This window comes from Vulpes vulpes, chromosome 1, assembly GCF_048418805.1.
Source record: "Vulpes vulpes isolate BD-2025 chromosome 1, VulVul3, whole genome shotgun sequence".
Taxonomy (NCBI): Eukaryota; Metazoa; Chordata; class Mammalia; order Carnivora; family Canidae; genus Vulpes; species Vulpes vulpes.
In genome coordinates, this window is record NC_132780.1 from 56,930,819 (window position 1) to 56,950,188 (window position 19,370).

The 19,370-nt window shown below is 38.8% G+C and overlaps 1 protein-coding gene across 5 annotated transcripts in view; it reads right to left on the reverse strand.

The window, feature by feature from the left end:
* Nucleotides 1–6,716: 6,716 nt before the first annotated feature.
* NCOA7 (nuclear receptor coactivator 7) overlaps nt 6,717–19,370 on the reverse strand; it is a 144,112-nt gene continuing 131,458 nt past the window's right edge. For all 5 annotated transcript variants that reach the window (XM_072764946.1, XM_072764937.1, XM_072764936.1 and 2 more), the window contains 4 exons: nt 18,035–18,187; nt 9,720–9,815; nt 9,204–9,277; nt 6,717–8,833 (listed from right to left, as the gene is read on the reverse strand). In XM_072764946.1, the coding sequence (XP_072621047.1) occupies nt 8,698–8,833; nt 9,204–9,277; nt 9,720–9,815; nt 18,035–18,187 (459 nt within the window). In that variant the 3' untranslated portion in view covers nt 6,717–8,697. The remainder of the gene's footprint in view (nt 8,834–9,203; nt 9,278–9,719; nt 9,816–18,034; nt 18,188–19,370) is intronic.

Consider the following 19,370-nt stretch of genomic DNA (forward strand, 5'->3'; position numbering starts at 1 on the left):
GACCCCGAATAGCCAGGGGAATTTTAAAAAAGAAAACCATAGCTGGGGGCATCACAATGCCAGATTTCAGGTTGTACTACAAAGCTGTGGTCATCAAGACAGTGTGGTACTGGCACAAAAATAGACACATAGATCAATGGAACAGAATAGAGAACCCAGAAGTGGACCCTGAAATGTATGGTCATCTAATATTCGATAAAGGAGGAAAGACTATCCATTGGAAGAAAGACAGTCTCTTCAATAAATGGTGTTGGGAAAATTGGACATCCACATGCAGAAGAATGAAACTGGACCACTCTCTTTCACCATACACAAAGATAAACTCAAAATGGATGAGAGATCTAAATGTGAGACAAGAGTCCATCAAAATCCTAGAGGAGAACACAGGCAACACCCTTTTTGAACTCGGCCACAGTAACTTCTTGCAAGATACATCCACAAAGGCAAAAGAAACAAAAGCAAAAATGAACTATTGGGACTTCATCAAGATAAGAAGCTTTTGCACAGCAAAGGATACAGTCAAAAAAACTAAAAGACAACCTACAGAATGGGAGAGGATATTTGCAAACGACATATCAGATAAAGGGCTAGTTTCCAAAATCTATAAAGAACTTATTAAACTCAACACCAAAGAAACAAACAATCCAATCATGAAATGGGCAAAAGACATGAAGAGAAATCTCACAGAGGAAGACATGGACATGGCCAACATGCACATGAGAAAATGCTCTGCATCACTTGCCATCAGGGAAATACAAATCAAAACCACAATGAGATACCACCTCACACCAGTGAGAATGGGGAAAATTAACAAGGCAGGAAACAACAAATGTTGGAGAGGATGCGGAGAAAAGGGAACCCTCTTACACTGTTGGTGGGAATGTGAACTGGTGCAGCCACTCTGGAAAACTGTGTGGAGGTTCCTCAAAGAGTTAAAAATAGACCTGCCCTACGACCCAGCAATTGCACTGTTGGGGATTTACCCCAAAGATTCAGATGCAACGAAACGTCGGGACACCTGCACCCCGATGTTTCTATCAGCAATGGCCACAATAGCCAAACTGTGGAAGGAGCCTCGGTGTCCATCGAAAGATGAATGGATAAAGAAGATGTGGTTTATGTATACAATGGAATATTACTCAGCGATTAGAAACGACAAATACCCACCATTTGCTTCAACGTGGATGGAACTGGAGGGTATTATGCTGAGTGAAATAAGTCAATCGGAGAAGGACAAGCAGTGTATGTTCTCATTCATTTGGGGAATATAAATAATAGTGAAAGGGAATATAAAGGAAGGGAGAAGAAATGTTGGGAAATATCAGGAAGGGAGACAGAACATAAAGACTCCTAACTCGGGGAAATGAACTAGGGGTGGTGGAAGGGGAGGAGGGCGGGTGTTGGAGGGGAATGGGTGACGGGCACTGAGGTGGACACTTGACGGGATGAGCACTGGGTGTTTTTCTGTATGTTGGTAAATTGAACACCAATAAAAATTAATTAAAAAATAAATAAATAAACACCTATTTTATTTTATTTATTTATTTTTGATTTTATTTATTTATTCATGAAAGACAGAGAGAGAGAGAGAGAGAGAGAGAGAGAGAGATGCAAAGACACAGGCAGAGGGAGAAGCAGGCTCCATTCAGGAAACCCAACGTGTGACTCGATCCTGGGTCTCCAGGATCAGGCCCCACGCCGAAGGCGGCACTTCAGTTTTAAACTTAAACATTTATCAAATGCCTCTTAGGTGCCATGCACCCCTGCCAAACATCAGGGTTATAAGGATAGATAAAACCTGATTAGCCACAGAGGAGCTCCTAGCCACTAAGGAGCTTTCTTTCTTGAGTAGAGGACCGTGGATCTTGGTGCCTTCAGGTGGTTAAGCAGAGTGTGGGTAACCAGGTGATGGAGATGTTGCAGACACTAGACAATGTCACCGACTGTTATGGTTGAGAGCTCAGCTCCTGGGTCAGTCATAACTAAACATACCATAGTTCTAACCCTCATGAGCTCTGTGACTTCAAGCAAGACTTCTGAAGAATCAGTTTCCTCATCTCTAAAACAGAGATAAGAATTATGCTGTCTTCATTTTGAAGATCAAACAAGGTGATGCATATAAGAAAGGGTGGAAAATGATCAATAAATGTTACCTACCCTCCTCATTCTCCCCTTCAGCACTATTATTACTGTTAGCATATCAGTCATTCCTTAGGCAAGGCATCATGGCAGGGTTTGGAGGTCCAGGCAGAAGTTGTCCATCAACACTAGCTTAGCTCTGGTGTACTCCCTGGGGGATGGCACTGAAGATGAACATTCAGTTCTTGACCCAAGACCTTTCCTGAAGATACTGACACATGTTAACAGGATGATTACTGGCTAGTGCAAAGTGGAACTGATCTTGGAGGAAGTTACTTCTAAATATTCTGAAGTATGAGGGGTGTGTGTGTGTAATTTAGCATAGGATAAGCAAGCATTTTAGATAAAGTGAAGGATCGTGTTGATACATACTTTTGTGTGTTTAAGTGAGGAGTGGAAATCATGCTGAATAAATTTGAATTGATCTAAAAAATTATGGGGGATCCCTGGGTGGTGCAGTGGTTTAGCGCCTGCCTTTGGCCCAGGGCGTGATCCTGGAGACCCAGGATCAAATCCCACATCAGGCTCCCGGTGCATGGAGCCTGCTTCTCCCTCTGCCTGTGGTCTCTGCCTCTCTCTCTCACTGTGTGCCTATCATAAAAAATTTAAAAAAAAATTATGGCCCAGAAGTTATGATGAAAGTGACTACAAAGAAACTCTTCATGCATCTTAAAAATATAACCCAAACAGAATATTTTATAGTGTGTATATGTCCATATATGACATATATGTATGTATATATATATATATATATATATGACTCAGTGCTGATTTTGTAAGTATACAAAGAATGCTTACAAATCAGTAAAATGATGAAAACCTAATAGAAAAAATACGAAGGACTTGGACAGAACATTCAGGCAAAAAGACACAAAAATAGCCAGTAGATGTGGGAAGATGTTCAACATCATAGATAATTAGAAAATGAAAGTGGGAAAAAAAGATACCATTTTAGCAAAGATTAAAAAGAGACCAACATAATCAGTGTTGGCGAGGGTATGAGTGTGGCATAGTCATACACAGTTGTTGTAAACAAGTTAGCATAACTTTTATGGAAGAATAATTAGTAGTATCTTTTTAAATAAAGTGTGTAACACTGACTCACCGCTAAAAATTATCTCAAAAATATACCACTCATAAATACACCAAGTTCTATACACAAAGATGTTACTCAGAATTTTTTAATAGCCAGAAATGTTCTGTTAATGAAGAACTGTTTAAACAATTATAGACCCATGCAATGAAGAATGAGCTAAGTCTGCATATACTTTTACAAACTGTTGTCTATAGTATATTGTTGAATTAAAAAGACTACTGAAGAACATATGAACAGTTTGCTTCTGTTCATGTTAAGAAGATATAGATAAGTATGTGTGCATAGAAATACTCTAGAAGGAAACATAAGGAAGTTCCATGGCTATCTCTGGGAATGTAGGGAGGAAAATGTTTGCCTTTTACTGAATTGCCTTTTGTACTGTTTGAAAACTACCACGAACATGTATTACTTTTGTAATTAAGAAAGGAAACAAAACCTTCGTAAAAATATCTAAAGAGCAAATGGGAGCCATTGCAGTGTGTCTGAAAATAGTTTTCATGACTAAATAATTTGCTGTCATAGAAAATGAAGTTTCCTTTGCAACTCTCACATCATCAGTTTTCTCCCTTTGAAGGAAGGATTCCTTTATGGTTTAGTACTGCTTACTCCACACTGAGCACGACCGTAAGTGAATCATCATACAGTCCTGGGTGGTCATTATTATTATTATTATCCCCACTTAGTAGATAAGGAAAATGAGGCACATGGAAGTTAAATTACTTAACCAAGTTCACACAGCCAGTAAGATCTAGCGAGGAGATTCAAACTCAGAATGTTCACGCCTTGGGCACTATGCCGGCTGCTTTTTGATGTCTTTAGAAGCTTTGAGTTCTATCTGGGTGATCTGATGATACGACCTATACCATATGCCCCCAACTATCCCCGTTGTACTCCAGGTCAAACCTATCCACTTTTCTGACTCTTTGCAGGACCTACTAGGGAAACAAGATGCTACAAGAGAACAAGATTAGGCCTTGCTGGGGTATGGAGTAATAATGGGGCCCTTTAGCAACTCCCAAGGTTGACACGATACCTCAACACAGCATATCTTTGCAGAAATATTCTTATTGTTAACTGGAGTCTTTAAAGATGAAAGGGCTCATCTCAGCTGTTAGGTAAAGTGTCGTTGATCCATCAGCTAGTGGAGACTGAGGTTAAGCCAAGAAGGATTGCTGCAGGGATTAAAGGCTGAGCTGACTGGCTGAATTCCAATGTTTTTAAAGTATGTCAAGGTAAGGATTCTTTCAGCTTTGGAGACATGAGAAAACATGCCTTATCATCCAAGTTTATTGAACTTGAGTGTGTTTCTTGTTGGTGTTTCTTGTTTAACGTCTTCTTTAAGAGTTATGAAGCTAAATCAGGGTTACTTTTTGTAATCCTAGAAGTGGAGTGGTTGACCAAATGATGGGCCCTTGCTGATGGGTAAATAAGACACTAAGATTATCTAATGGTCTCTAATTTTTTTTCTCTTTTTTTGATTATCCTTCATTCTAACAGGTTGATTTTGAAAACTTTTTCCATGTGCAAGCAGGTTCCCTGGATGTGCGTGTAGCTAATGGGCATCCCCAGTTGACACGCTTAGTCAAAAAGATTGGTCATCAAATATAACTCTTTGAGGCAGTCTTGGTGGTTCATTATTCTTTGACGATTCTGAAACCGGATGCACAGTTCTGTGTAAGGAATACATTGTTTTTCCATCCTGTGGTTCATCACACATTGTGGACGGGGTGCCTAGAGAGAGAGATGGCATCTTATGGGGCTACCACGAGCAGCAGAGTGTCCAGTGTAGGAACAAAACACATGCTGATGGCCAAGACAGAAAATCTTAATTTGAAACAAGGCCTCAGAGAGGTTTTCATTATCTTTGGGTAGTGATGGAGATCAGTAATTTTTTAGAGATTGAAGTTTTCAGTTTGGAAAGATTCAGGGAACTCAGTCCTCTGGTCTCTTACCTAAAACAAAAAGACACACACTGTTACTTTAGGTGGTGCCAAGCTGTGTGGATAAGGGCAGAGATAAAGTATTCAGAACTAAAGGTTCTCTTCTGATGAGGGAATAAGAGTCTGAGTTCATTGCTGATGAAATAGGATTTGGCTGTGTTAAGTCTGAAGCTAGGGCTATGCTGTTCAAAATGGCAGGTGCTAGCCACATATGACTAAATTTAAATGAAAATTAAAAATTCAGCTCCACAGTCACTCAAAGTCACATTTCTAGAAAATGTTCAACACTAGTATGGTAGCTAGTAGCTACCATGGGGATAGTGAGAAATTCATGGAACGTTTCCATCATCATAGAATGTTCTATCAGCTAGTCAGCACTCATCTTTAGAAAATAAACAGGTCCTCAAAGATACTCGATCAAGAAACACCATTTTGGTGGCTTGATTGACCACACCAAGGAGGCCCTACCTAGTTTTTATTCTGAACCACTAGAGATATGAAATAGAAAGGAAGGCAGTAAGACTAGATTTTGGTGTGAATTGTGAAGTCTAATTTTCTCAGTAAAGACAATTCTGTTACGGGATCACTATGGATAATGGTCATAGACAAGGATGTGGGAGCAGAGGATGTAATGTTCCGAGTTTAGGGTTTTCTCTGAATGAGAAAAAGTATGTGACCCAATTGGGCAGAAGGAAGTGGTCAGAAGCACTTCTGATATTTGCATTAGGGGTGAGTTTAACTGACCTAGAATTTCTGGAACTACCTTTGGTTTAGACCTCCTTACCTCTCTTTATCTGATTATGTTGGTAAAAATACATTAGGTATCCTAAAGAGAACATGAATCTTAGCTTCCCTTTCTTGTTTAAGAAACTCTCAATGCCCTTCTCAAAAGGAAAGTAGTTCTTTTACTAGTCTTATTTTACATGCCTTTAAAAGTTAGGAACTAATTAAGGAAAAGAACATCAAATGAAGGGCAATACTACTCACACTCATCAAGACGCCCCTGGTGACTTGCCGCACAGGAATATATCTCAATCATTTTTAACAGTGTCTAGTGTGACATTAGTAGGTTGCCCTCTCCTATCCTAGTGTTTTGATGTGGACTCAGGAACTGAGAAATTGAGAAGCAAGGAAGACAGTTTGCGGCCTTCATCTTTAGGGCCTAGAACATAGGATGCCTGGGATCAAACAAACAAACAACTGACGAAAGTGTAAGATCCCTCATGGATATTAGGAAGTAGGTCAAGAGAGATGTTAAAATGAGTAGGTCACTATTCAAAGAACAGCTAGAAGGATTAAGAACAGAGAAACTGGTAGGCAGATAGGAGAGTTGCCTCTAATAACTTATTGGAGGTTTCCAGAACCAATGAGAGAATAAGAGGGTGGCTACTGGGAACAAAAAGGGACTTTCCAAGGCACAAATAAAAACACAAACATTGGACCTTGTTTAATGTCGGATATTTCATCATCCTCTCACACAAGGAGAACCTCTAGCATCAAATAAATTCCTGTTGAATGAATCCTCGGGAAAGAAAATCACACTGGATGCATAAATTCCTTTATTGAAAATATTGGGCTAGCACTGCATTACATATACTCAATATCCATAAATGAAGGGCCACACATTTCTGATTGGACAATACTGTTTTAAATAGAGAACACAGCATCTGGATATGCTCTCACAAGTATAGTATCATGGACTAAACTAGGTAGGAGTGAACTATATATGCGGAGTGACCATTTTGTTCGTTAACAGCATATGGTTGCAGATGGCATAAATGGTAAACTTGATCATCATGAGACAGTCCCGGTATCTCACACCAACACATCATTTAACGAGCAGATTAAGGTTAAGCTGTCAATATGTTGTTGTTAATCAAGAGTTCTCAATAGGAGAGCTTGCGTGAAAGCACACCCAGGCTACACATTTAAGATTCCACAGAATTCATTTCAACTTGCATGGAATGTGAGTAGAGTAAAATAACTGCTGATTTGACAGGAGGCCACTTGGCCACTTGTTCTCTTTCGTAGATGGTTCGAAAATAACATAATAATCTAAAGGAAATACTCTGGCAGCTTCGGGCTAACATTCTAAAGACTTTCATTTTTTAAATGCAGGTATATAAATACTACTTATTATTGATTTTTCCCTCCAAAGGTCACTGGGGATGTAATTTATGACAGACCGCTTCTCAGCTTTGGCTATTATTTGAAAACTTTCTCCTTTGCAGTCTTTGGCTTTCATAAAAGTTTGGCGATCAATAGTATCGTTTGATTTTGAACAAGGCTTTACTGTCATTTTAACAAGGAATATTTTATGATATGAAAATGGGTTGGTGTTAAAAATAGGTTTTACTTTTTTATCCCAATTTTGGTACGAAAGCACTTGTTTGCATTGCCTTTTCTCAAGAGTCCAGAAACCAAGACAGTCGGGCTAATTTGACATTTTTCATTTGACATAAAATATGCAGAAATTAAAATATCCAGTCTCTTTTAAAAGGGACCTGTTCATTAATTTAAGAAGTTGGGGGAAAGTATGCACAAAACAATATGAAAATAAAGTTTCTGTTATTAACTCACATGATTTTATGAGAAACAAAACATTTTCCTTTCAAAAGCAGGGTTTGTTCCAAGTCTAGATTCAGAAAGGTATCCATTTCTGTAAGGATCAACTCATGACTGTGAGAAATGGCTGCTTCTTCACAAATTATGTTCAGAGTAAGTAAAAATGTACCTTCTGAATAACTAAATAGAAAGCTGGCCTACAATAGTCAAATCAATAAACATTGATAATGCGCTTTTAAAATTTCAGAATATTGCATATACGTGTATATATTTATATGTATGCTCTTAAGACCTATCACCCTAAATAATCAGGGCAAAAAAAATTCAATATAAAACTATATAAATCAAATAGGTTTGCTGCCAAAACATAACACAAAATGTATACATTTCTTTATTTCAAGATTTGACACATGAAAAGAAAAAACTGCCAACACATTTTGGACAATACACTAGAAATAATAAATAAGACAATTAAAAAAATCATATATTCCCTTTAAGTGCTGAGCACTTTCAATCTTTCTAAATGAGACTAAGCTTTTCCATGGCAAACAATAGTATGCTGTACATTTTGGTAATGAAAATTATGTTGATAAACACACAAGGCATGTATATATTTCCACAGTATCGTTTTTTTTCACAGTTACCAAAAATAAAAATTGCATTCAACTCATACATCTATAAATATTCTGATTCCTCACTGCATGGATTTGAAGGAAGTGGGAGTATAAAGTCTTTCAATAATCCGGACTTCAACTCTCTGTCTTCGTTGTCTGCCCTCCACATGTCCCTTTCAGAATCCCTCTGCGGTGTGGCCATGCTCTGAGACGATGGCAGAAAGAAAGCAGTATGGTGGGATGAGGCAGTCAGGGCCCGGGGTGTGTCTTCCAGCCAGCTTTAGGAGGGCTGATGGAACCCGATCTTTTTAATGTGGTATTTTTAAGGCAGTCTGAGTGGGTTTCACTCGAATGTCCATACCTCAAGGTCCTGAACTATGAAGTCTTCCTTTTTGGAAAGGATATCATTATTGAAAGTGCTGCAAGAGTTGCTCCGTCCATGGTATAAATCAGCATCTAGCCATAAGCCAAATCGTCCCCTGGAAAGATCACAAATACAAAAAGGTGAAAACACTTCAATCTCACCTGGCATCCTTTTTGCCCTCCCTTGCCCCATCTTCTTTCCCTTATGCTACCGACAGACAAAACCCTCAACTTCTTAGAATACAAAGCATACATTTCCTTTATTCCATTTAAATGACCCATCTTTCCCAAAAGACAAATGATAGTAGTCTCTGACTTAGATACATAAATAAATCATTTTATCTTTGACTCTTAGGGTCATGTATTATGCCATTGTCCTAATTAAGCACATGGCCCAGCTAAAATCACCCAACAATGTTTTGGTTACCTGGGTCCAAACAGACTCTCACAGGTCAGGCAGTAAATTAGTAACGACAAAAACCTTACCCTCCACCACCAAGTTCCAAAGAGCTTATGTCTCCATTGATAAAGTATGAGTTTTCTCCACTCCACTTGAAGACCTTAGGGTAGGAACACAAGAAAGAAAACAGACATTTCAATCTGGAGAATCAGCGAAGAGGGACTTATTAGGGTAGTACCTCTGTGTGAAAAGAAACTACCCATTGGCTGAGGAAGCTCCTGATTGCCAGACCTTTCCTATTCCAGGATGAGATCTTCAAAGGGGTTATGAAGTAGGAAAGACCTCTCGAGCACATGTTGGCTCTGACCTGCTATCCTCCCTTCCTTGACCCCAGAACACGCACAAGAGTGGTTCCCAAAGCCCAAGGAGGGACCCTAAAAGCAGTGTGCATGTTGTAGCCATAATGGGCTGACGCAGGCTAGAGCGAGTCCAGATGAGGTTATGGGACAGCTGCTGCTCCAAAGACAAGCCCCACCTCCAACCCCACCCATACCCCTGACACTGCAACAGTGGGAAGTTGGGTATTTCTCCCATTTAAGTACCTTGAAATTGGGGCTAAATGTGTATAGAAAAGTTTCTCCTGTGCCATAATAGTGGTCACTGAACTTGAAAGGATGAGTTGCATATGCTCCAAAAATCTGTCAAAAGAAAACAGAAACATTATCTTCTTTCAAACCAATCCTCCCAAAGAACGGCTTTCCGAAATATTCTAACAAAATTCTGTTCAGAGGTATCATTAACCCTCTTTCAGCAAAGACCATTACTAAATCAGAGCTCTCACACTGAAAAGACTACCAACAAACAGATAAATAAAATATCTCTATTTCTAACTGGAACTCAAGTGGCTTCGAGAACTTATTTGTCAAAGGCCAGCAATTGTTCCAATTTTAAAACATTCTGAAATCCACTATGGAGTCAAATTTCCTTCAGTGAATACAGATGACATACTGGGAACATTAAAAAACAAGATGCACACGGAAGTGAGTGGTTACAAGAACAAAATCATGTGTCTTATGTGTTTTATAAGTGGATTCATGGCCAGACATTTCCCCAGAGAAAATAAATTTTTGTCTTTCAATTTGTAAAAATGAGTTCTCAATATGCTTATTAAAACTGTATCCTGGGACACCTGGCGGAGGGCTCAGCGGTTGGGCTTCTGCCTTTGGCTCAGGGCGTGGTCCCAGGGTCCGGGATCAAGTCCCGCATCCGGCTCCCTGCGAGGAGCCTGCCTCTCCCTCTGCCTGTGTTTCTGCGCCTCTCTCTGCATCTCTCATGAATAAATAAAACCTTTAAAAATAAATAAATAAAACTGTACCCTTAACATGACTGATCCAATCTCTTTAGCTTGAAATGGCCTTTAAGAAGAAAATAAGAATCCCTTAATACTATATGGGCTTTAAGGGTGACTTAGGTGTATTTGAACCAATGATCTATTTTTTTCCTCACTGTCTTAGCTTCCTCTCTCTGCTCAGATCCTGATCAGTGTGCCTGCAAGGGTAAGAGCTGGCAAGAGTGAACATATATATCTTGAAAACATCCCTAAGGGATTCTGGTGTACCTCCTTCAAAACCCACTGGAGAAACATTGCTTTAAATGGAGATTATCTGAAAAATGTCTTATAACTTTTGAAAATTATTTTAATTGGATTATAATCATTGTGGAATCTTCTTCACCAATACACTTAGTTCCTGGCAACTTGAAATACTAAAAATTAGGTAGTAGAAGTCTAGAAGCTCTTTTTAATGAATGTTCTTCATACTTCCTGCTACTAAACCTTTCTCTAGAGCTGCTAAGGACAAACAAAAACAAAACTGTAGCAACAATCCATTTTCCTTCTTCTGGTGATCTTTCGATAAAAGAACTAAAATACAACTGGGACAGGCATCCACTTTTAAAAGCATGTGCTTAAAATATGACAAGAAGGGCAAGGGCCATAGGTGGAGCAATGGCCATAAGTGGAGAAAAGTGGGTTCTTTTCTGATCAATGAATAGGAAAAGCCACCTTACTCTCTCACCCTCTCAGGATTCTAAATACATTCTTTCTTAGTGAAAATCTTAGCAATCAGAAATCTATTTAAGTATTAGGGGTTGGATGATAATAAGGAATTACTGTTAATTTAGTTATATACAGAACATTGTGGTTATATTTAAAAAGTCCACTTTCTCTTTTCTATTAATTTATTTAGAAAGAAATTTTATGATACATATATAGTGAAATTGTTGAGTCTCTACCATTACAAATGTAATATATTTGCCATTAACAGAACAAAAGAATCCACAGGGGAAAAAAGTTAAGACAAACAGTAGTAGTAAAAAGGTTAATATAACAAAACCTACAAATGTATATTTGCTCTCCTCTCTCCTCTTGGCTTCTTTAGTAGACAAAAATTACATAAAGTAGTAATCTTTTTATTTTAAAAACGTATTTAAATTCAATTTAATTAAGATACAGTGTGTTACTAGTTTCAGAGGTAAGATTTAGTGATTCACCAGTTGCATAAAACACCCAATGCTCATTCTATCAAGTGCCCTCCTTAATGCACAATTATTGGGTTTTTAATATATATCAATGTAATATGTATGACAAAATGACCGCAAAAAAATGGGAAAATGTAATTGAGCAATATCAAAGTAACATTTCTGTGCCTCACTGGAATTAAGTTAGTATAAATCTATCACAATTGCCTGATGATTGCTCTATTTTCCACAATGCCTTGTGGTATAAATTACTGCAGTCTAATTTGACTGAAATTGGGCCAGTTTATGAAGTTTACCCTAACTCCAGGAAGGCTTCCTTAGTGGTCTCTTTTCCTGGTCCTCTCTGGTAAACTAAAAGTTTAGCTTGTTGTCTTCATGCAGTTACCAGCCTCCTCAATTGTTTCCCATCAAACTTTCGTCAGTTTCTAGAGTACCCTTTGGCTTGAACTTCTCCATACTCTTTGAAATAAAGCCAGTTCCTTCAGAGTAGCTTCAGAGTTCTATGTCCTTTTTGTTTTGTTTTGTTTTTTCTAGATATTTATAAGAGTTTTAAAAACTATTTGTTGAGATACAATTGATACATGTTTCAGAGGTACAATATTATAATCTGACATCTGTATTCATTACAAAGTGATCATCTCCAGAAGTCTAGTCACCCCCCCATCAACCATACATTTGACTCCTTCTGCGGACCTTGCACACACCCTACCTCCCCTTCCCTTTAACCATCACTCTGTTCTTTGTGTCTGAGTTTTTGCTTTTGGGTTTTTTTTTTTTTTCTATTTTTAGATTTTTTTCTCCATTTGTTGAGATGATTCATTTTTTTATTTTTATTTTTTTTTTTTATGATAGTCACAGAGAGAGAGAGAGAGAGAGGCAGAGACATAGGCAGAGGGAGAAGCAGGCTCCATGCACTGGGGGCCTGACGTGGGATTCGATCCTGGGTCTCCAGGATCGCGCCCTGGGCCAAACGCAGGCGCCAAACTGCTGCGCCACCCAGGGATCCCTCATTATGATTTTTAATCTTCACTTTGTTAATGTGGCAATAACGTTGATTGATTGGCAGATGTTGAACCCCTCTTGCATCCCTGTAATAAACCCCGTTTGATCATGGTGTATGATTCTTTTAATGTATTGTTGAATTTGGTTTGCTATTATTTTGAGGATTTTTATAACTATGTTCATTAATGATATTGGCCTGTAATTTTCTTTTTTCTCCTTGTCTGTTGTTGGATTATCAGGGTAATGCTGGCCTCATTAAATGAGTTTGGAAGTGTTCCATCCTCTTTAATCTTTTGATAGAATTTGAGAATGATAGGTATTAAATCTTCTTTGAATGTTTGATAAAATTCACCAGTGCAGCCATCTTGTCCTGGGCTTTGGTTTGTTGGGAAGTTTTTGATTACTGATTCAGTCTCCTTACTAATAATCAATCTGTTTACATTTTCTATTTCTTCATGATGCAGTCTTAGAAGATTATATGTTTCCAGGAATTTGTCCATTTTTTCTAGGTTGTTCAATTTCTTGCATACAACTGTTCATAGTAGTCTCTTATGATCCTTTGTATTTCTTTGGTATCATTTGTTAACTTCTCTTTCATTTCTGATTTTAATTGGGCCCTCTTTCTTTCTGGTGAATCTAGCTAAATGTTTGTGAAATGTTTCATCTTTCCAGAGTCAGATCTTAGTTTCAATGATCTTTTCTATTTAAAAAAAAATTTCTATTTCATTTATTTCCTGTCTAGTCTTTAGTATTTCATTCCTTCTACTAACTTTGGGCTTGTTTGTTCTTTTTTTTCTCTAGTTTCTTTAGGTATCAAGTCAGATTGTTGAGATTTTTCTTGTTTCTTCAGACAGGCTGATACTGTTATGCACTTCTCTTTTAGAACTGCTTTTGCTGCACCCCATAGATTCTAGTATGCTGTACTTCTATTAACATTTGTCTCTAAGTGCTTTTAAAAATTCTTTCTTGATTTTTTTCAATGACCTATTGGTAGTTCAATGGCTGATTTCTAGCTTTATACCACTGTGGATAGAGAAGATGCTTGATACAATTTTAGTCTTACTAAATTTACTGAGACTTGTTTTGTGGCCTAACATGTGATCTTTCCTGGAAAGTGTTCTGTGTACACTTGAGTAGAATGTATATTTTACTGCTTTTGGATAGAATATTCTGTTTCTGTCTATTAAGTCCATCTGGTCTAATGTGTCATTTAAGGTCAATGTTTCCTTATTGATTCTCTGTCGGATGATCTATCCATTGATATGATAGGGTGTTAAAGTCATCTACTATTATTCTATTACTATCAATTTATTTCTCCATTTAGGTCAGTTAATATTTGTTTTATATATTTTGGGGCTCCTATGCTGGGTGGATTTGTGTTTATAATTGTTATCTCATTTTGTTGGATTGACCCTTTTATCATATGTAATGCCTTTTTATGTCTTTATAACAGTCTTAATTTTGTTTGAGTCAAGCTATGCCAGTTTTGTTTTGTTTCATTTTCATTTGCATGAAATATATTTCTTCATCCCTTTACTTTCAGTTTGTATGTGTCCCTGCTTTTGAAGTGAGTCTTTATTAGGCAGATACAGGTGGGTCTTTTTTTTTAAATCCTCTTGGCCACTCTATGTTTTTTTTTGATTGGACAGTTTAGTCCATTTACATTTAAAGTGATTATTAATAGGTATGTACTTATTGCCATTTTGTTAATGGTTTTCTGGTTGTTGTAATACATCTTCCCCTCCTCTCTTCCCTTGTTGTTTGACAGCATTCTTTAGTGTTCAGATTCCCTTTTTCATTTTCTTTTGTGTATTTATTCTGAGTTTTTACTTTGTGGCTACCCTGAGGTTAACATAAAGCATCATTCATATATATATCAGTCTATTGTAAGCTGAACATATTCCAAACCTTACATTTTTATCCCTTCGGTTTTTATATTTTTGATGTCACAATTTATAGCTTTTTATTTCATATATCTCTTAACTAATTATGATAGATTCAATTAACTTCACTTCTTTTATCTTTTAACCTCATACTTGGTTTTATAAGTACTGCCGGGTCTGAAAGTGGCCAGAGCCAGGCTGCCTGTCACATCTGGTGGGGCAAAGGCTGGGACAAACCCTTCCATGGACAGTGGCTAGGCCAGGGCAAGTTCACCCACTGTGTCTGGCAGGACAGGGGTTGTGGTAGATAGGCACAGGCCGGGGGAGCATAAGCAAGGGATCTGATGGGAGCCACAATGGACAAGTGGATGACCACAGAGCTGTGCCAGCCTGAGTGCATGGTCTGGCAGCGTAAAGGCCAAGTTGGACAAGTACTAGGTTGGCCTGGTGAGGTGGGACCACAAGGGAACATGGAGTGAGCTTGCGGCACTAGCTAGGGAAACTGAGAGCACCAAAAATGGCATCCACTAGCACCAGGCTAGCAAGGAAGTAGTATTAAAAAAAAAAAAAAAAAAAAAAAAAAAGACACCCTCCAGTGTCTATTCCCAGACAGATCTTCATCAGCCCCCTGCCCCTCTGGTATACTCTCTAAAACTAGTCAACAAATCTCCCTCACATGCAGCCCAGGGGCTTCTCAAGCTACTGCCTCTGTATTGAGACTCAGGGCAAGTGAGTCTGTGTGTGAGCCCTTCAACAGTGGAATTTCCCCTTCCTACAGCCCTCATGGTTTCCAGAAATTAGCCTCAGGTTTTCAAAGATAGTTGTTTGGTGGCTTGCCTTTCTGGTACAGGTCCCATGGGCTGGCATGACTAATGTGGGATTTGAACTCTTCACTTCTCAGAGAGGAGCTGCACGTTCTGTGATCTCTCTTCCTCTTGTGGGTCGCCGGGGGGTGGGGGTGGGGTGGAGTCCTGTCAAGACAAGACTTTTCTGCCTTTCCTACTCATCTTGATGTGGCTTTGTCTTTTTTTTTTTTTTTGTCCTGTGTTATAGAAGATCTGTTCTGTTAGTCTTCAGGTCTTTTTCAGAGAGAACTATTCTACAGTTGTAATACTGGTGTGTCCAGGAGAGGAGGTTAGCAGAGCTCTAGATCCTGTCATCTACCTCTTCTCCTAAAGCTGGGAGCCAGGGGCTCTGCTGTAGAGCTGGGAGGCTGGACAGTGGCCTGCTTCCCTCAGAGGAACACTTTTATTTCATGAGGAGAGTGGCAGGCAGGGGAAATAGCCACTGGTCTGGTCCTGCCTCACCTGGCATGGAAATTCTGCCCTAAGAGCTATGGCAAGGGCTTTAGATACTCCCTTATTCTACTTTTCCTAAGGTAGAGCGTCTCCCCTATGAATAGAGGCTGGGTAGAAGGAAATGATCCCCTACTTCTAAACCATACTGGCTTGGGATTTAGCCTCTGAAACACAGAGCTTGGGTAGGCGATAAGGAGTTCTGGGGACCTGCCCATCGAGGGTATACCACGGCCCTTGCATGGAAACTGGGGGGGAGTGGGAGCCTCATCTTCTTGTCCACACATGTCTAGTGCAGAACTTGTTAGTCTCAACTGGGGGTTGGAGGGAAGGAAGCAGGTTGTGCTTCAGGTGCCACAGAATCTCACTGTTACTCCTGAGATTTATTAGATTTTCTTAAATAAATGTTTTTTTCACTTGCTCTATGCCCTTAGGACAATTTCTAGAGACTTTAAGTGACTGTTGTTTTTATAATTTCAACCAGTTATGGTTGTTTCACTGATGACTCATTCCGCAGAGCTCCTTACTGCTGCCATTCTGTATACATAATTCTTTTATACTATGATTTTATATAATATATTCCCAGATAAATTTACAGGTGTTGTTCTATCATGTTCTCAAACATAGCAAAGCCACATTCTTGCCTTGGAGCTAAGTAGGGTGTGGAGAGCAGAGTTAGTATCCAGGTGTTTTCAAACAACACAAATGCCTCCAGGGTACCAGATTCAGTAAGACTACACCTCCTCACAAACAGTATAGACTTCCAGGATAGGCCTTATTTACATACCTGCTGACAGGAAGCCTGGTGAAATTGTGCTGCCTCCCTGTTCTGTGCTGCCAACACATTCCCCAACAAGCTTGATAGCTTTTGGTAAATTAGTATAACTAAACTATACTTATGGTATGGGTTTCTGTGTGGTCTAAAACCACCTACCCATACCTCATCTAAAACATAACATCCAACTTCTCAAAGATTCCATTAAATCTCTAAGTAATTCATTTAAAACTTCGTTATTATTATTTAATTTTTAACTTGACCGTATCCACTTGGATCATGATTAAATAATGTCATCAATCAAGAAATAATAATAGAAATAATGATAATAGTTAAACTACTCCCCATAATTCTTTATCTATAAAAATACAGCAATAAAGTCCCAGGAAAGATCATAGTTGAGAAAGACAGTGGCTTCAGTAGCACCATTTCTCTGCTAATTTCTCCCAAGACAAATTATGATAACAAAGATCTATTTCCCTAAAATGGCCACAATGATATAGCTTCACAGCAAGCTCCTCAATGCTTAATAGTGCCCCACATATAACAGGTACTCATACATTTTCTGAACATATGAGTAAATGAAAGGCTACTGAACAACAGAACCTGCTTCAATGCCAGAAAGAGAAAAGAATGACATCAACATCTTAAAAATGTAAAGGAATTTCTTCTTGATAGTAACACAGACCAAACTGAAATGAAAAAAGAGCAGACATGAAAGATGTCTTCCTTTTGTGGAGCAAAAGCCTGACTGGGTAGTATGTGAAAGAAACCTGCACAGATTTCACTCACACCCCAAGCTGACTGACAGAAGTACTAGTAAGAGTATGTGGGGGTCATATCTAGAATTCACCACTGCCTCCAAGACCAACTATGAGCAGTGGTATAGAGCATTACTTGCTATTTCTTAGCAACTGGGTAGTTGGGGTACAACACCACACCACAGCCCTGACTGGCTCTCCATCTGACCAACCATGCAGGCAAGGTTTGTGGGCACGACTTCAGCTACCTAGGAAGAGTTCTGGAGTGGCCCTGGAACTTCTTTCTGAACTATCTCCCAAACCAGACTTGACTTTTGTCCAACTTTTCCAGCTTTAGGTTGTAGGATATCACTATTGCTTCCTATCGTATGGTGAGCACAGGAAAAAAATTCCTATATGTGACTGTATTTGGAAATACGCTCCATTTTCTTCTAGAGATGCATTCCAAAGTATGTAGGGGTGAAATAATATAAAGTACACTGGGATTTCCTTCCAAATACTTCAGCAAGGAAAAACCAACAAAGACTGATGAAGCATATGTGGCAAAATCCTGCTAATTGTAAAATCTGGATGATGGAGAGTTCTTATACTGGTCTCTCTACTAGTATATAAGTTTGAAAATCTTCATCAAAAAGTGTTTTCTGTGAGACGAATAAGCCTCACCTGATTATCCATATCTTTGATGACCAACAAGACAGGACTGTCTAGCGACGCTGACTTCCGATAGAGAGTTTTCAAACTGGTCCCATGCTCTAATGTGCTATATGCGAGTCTCCACGGATACCCTTGTACCCTTGCTGGAAGGCGTCGGGCCAGCTGCAAATCCAAAGATGGAGATATAAATATACAGTTCGCCCACAAATGTCATAAGCTTATAGCACAAAACAAGTACTGGAGGCTCAACCTCAAAATCACTCTTACTTACATGCTGCTCCCCTTTACTCTGGCAAATATTTCTAACCAAGAAAGAGAAGGGAAAAACCATTGCCTGATGGTGCTGCTTTGGCAGGGATGCCAACCCAGAGCATACATTCCCGCTCAGGGACTTGAAGGGTCACTATGCAACTATACAACTGAAGATCCAGCACGTAGCTTGATATGAATTAGACACATGCTCCCCCTTTTACATTTCAACCTGACCTTCACCAAAGAGTCCATGGTTCTTCAGTTGTTCATTCTAAATGCTCAATAAGCTCAGTACTGACAACTGCAGCTTCCCACAGAAGTGAGAACACGAAAACACAGGGGTTTTATGCTAGTAGTCAAAGGTAGTTTGTCTTCATCTTGCCTGAATCTCTCACCTACATTAACATTTAGATTACACTTGGCTGCCATAAACACCATTAATGCATAGCTCTTCAAAAATATTAACAAAGGAAGCTATGAAGTCTTCAGAATGGTTAAGATCAGTTCTGTTATCAGCATGTGCCCCATTTCTGTAACTGCTTGGTCAAGTCTCTTGGCTTTCCTGGGCCTTCAGAGACTCATCCGCAAATTGAGGGAGTTGAACTTGTTAAGGTCTCTGAAATTCAGGTTTCTAAGTTGACTAGTGGGAGAAATGCAAGAGATTCCTTACTAAAGTTTAAATACAACACATCATAGTATTTCATAAAATTAAAATAACAGATTTTCAGAAAATATAAAGAAAGGAAATCACAGATAAAGGAAAAATTACTCCTGGTGGTTGGTAGTTTCCATAAAGTGAGTAAAGTGTATAAAAGAGAAGTATAACTTTTATTGAGTCCAATAAGTTAAAACCATTGGAACTCTGTAATCATTACAAGGATAAATCTGGATCCTTTTTTTTAACTGTTAGGAATATGCATTAGGAGGACTATGGTACGACAAGTGAAAAATTGTGCTGAAGACAAGAACAGCTTTCCATTCAGATTTAAGAAATGGAGATAGTTTCTGGCCAAGTCCCCAAACTCCCAAGAAGGTGACAAGGAATGCTAATGTAACCTCTAAGAAGAGGAGAAAGGACACTGGTATTGGTTAG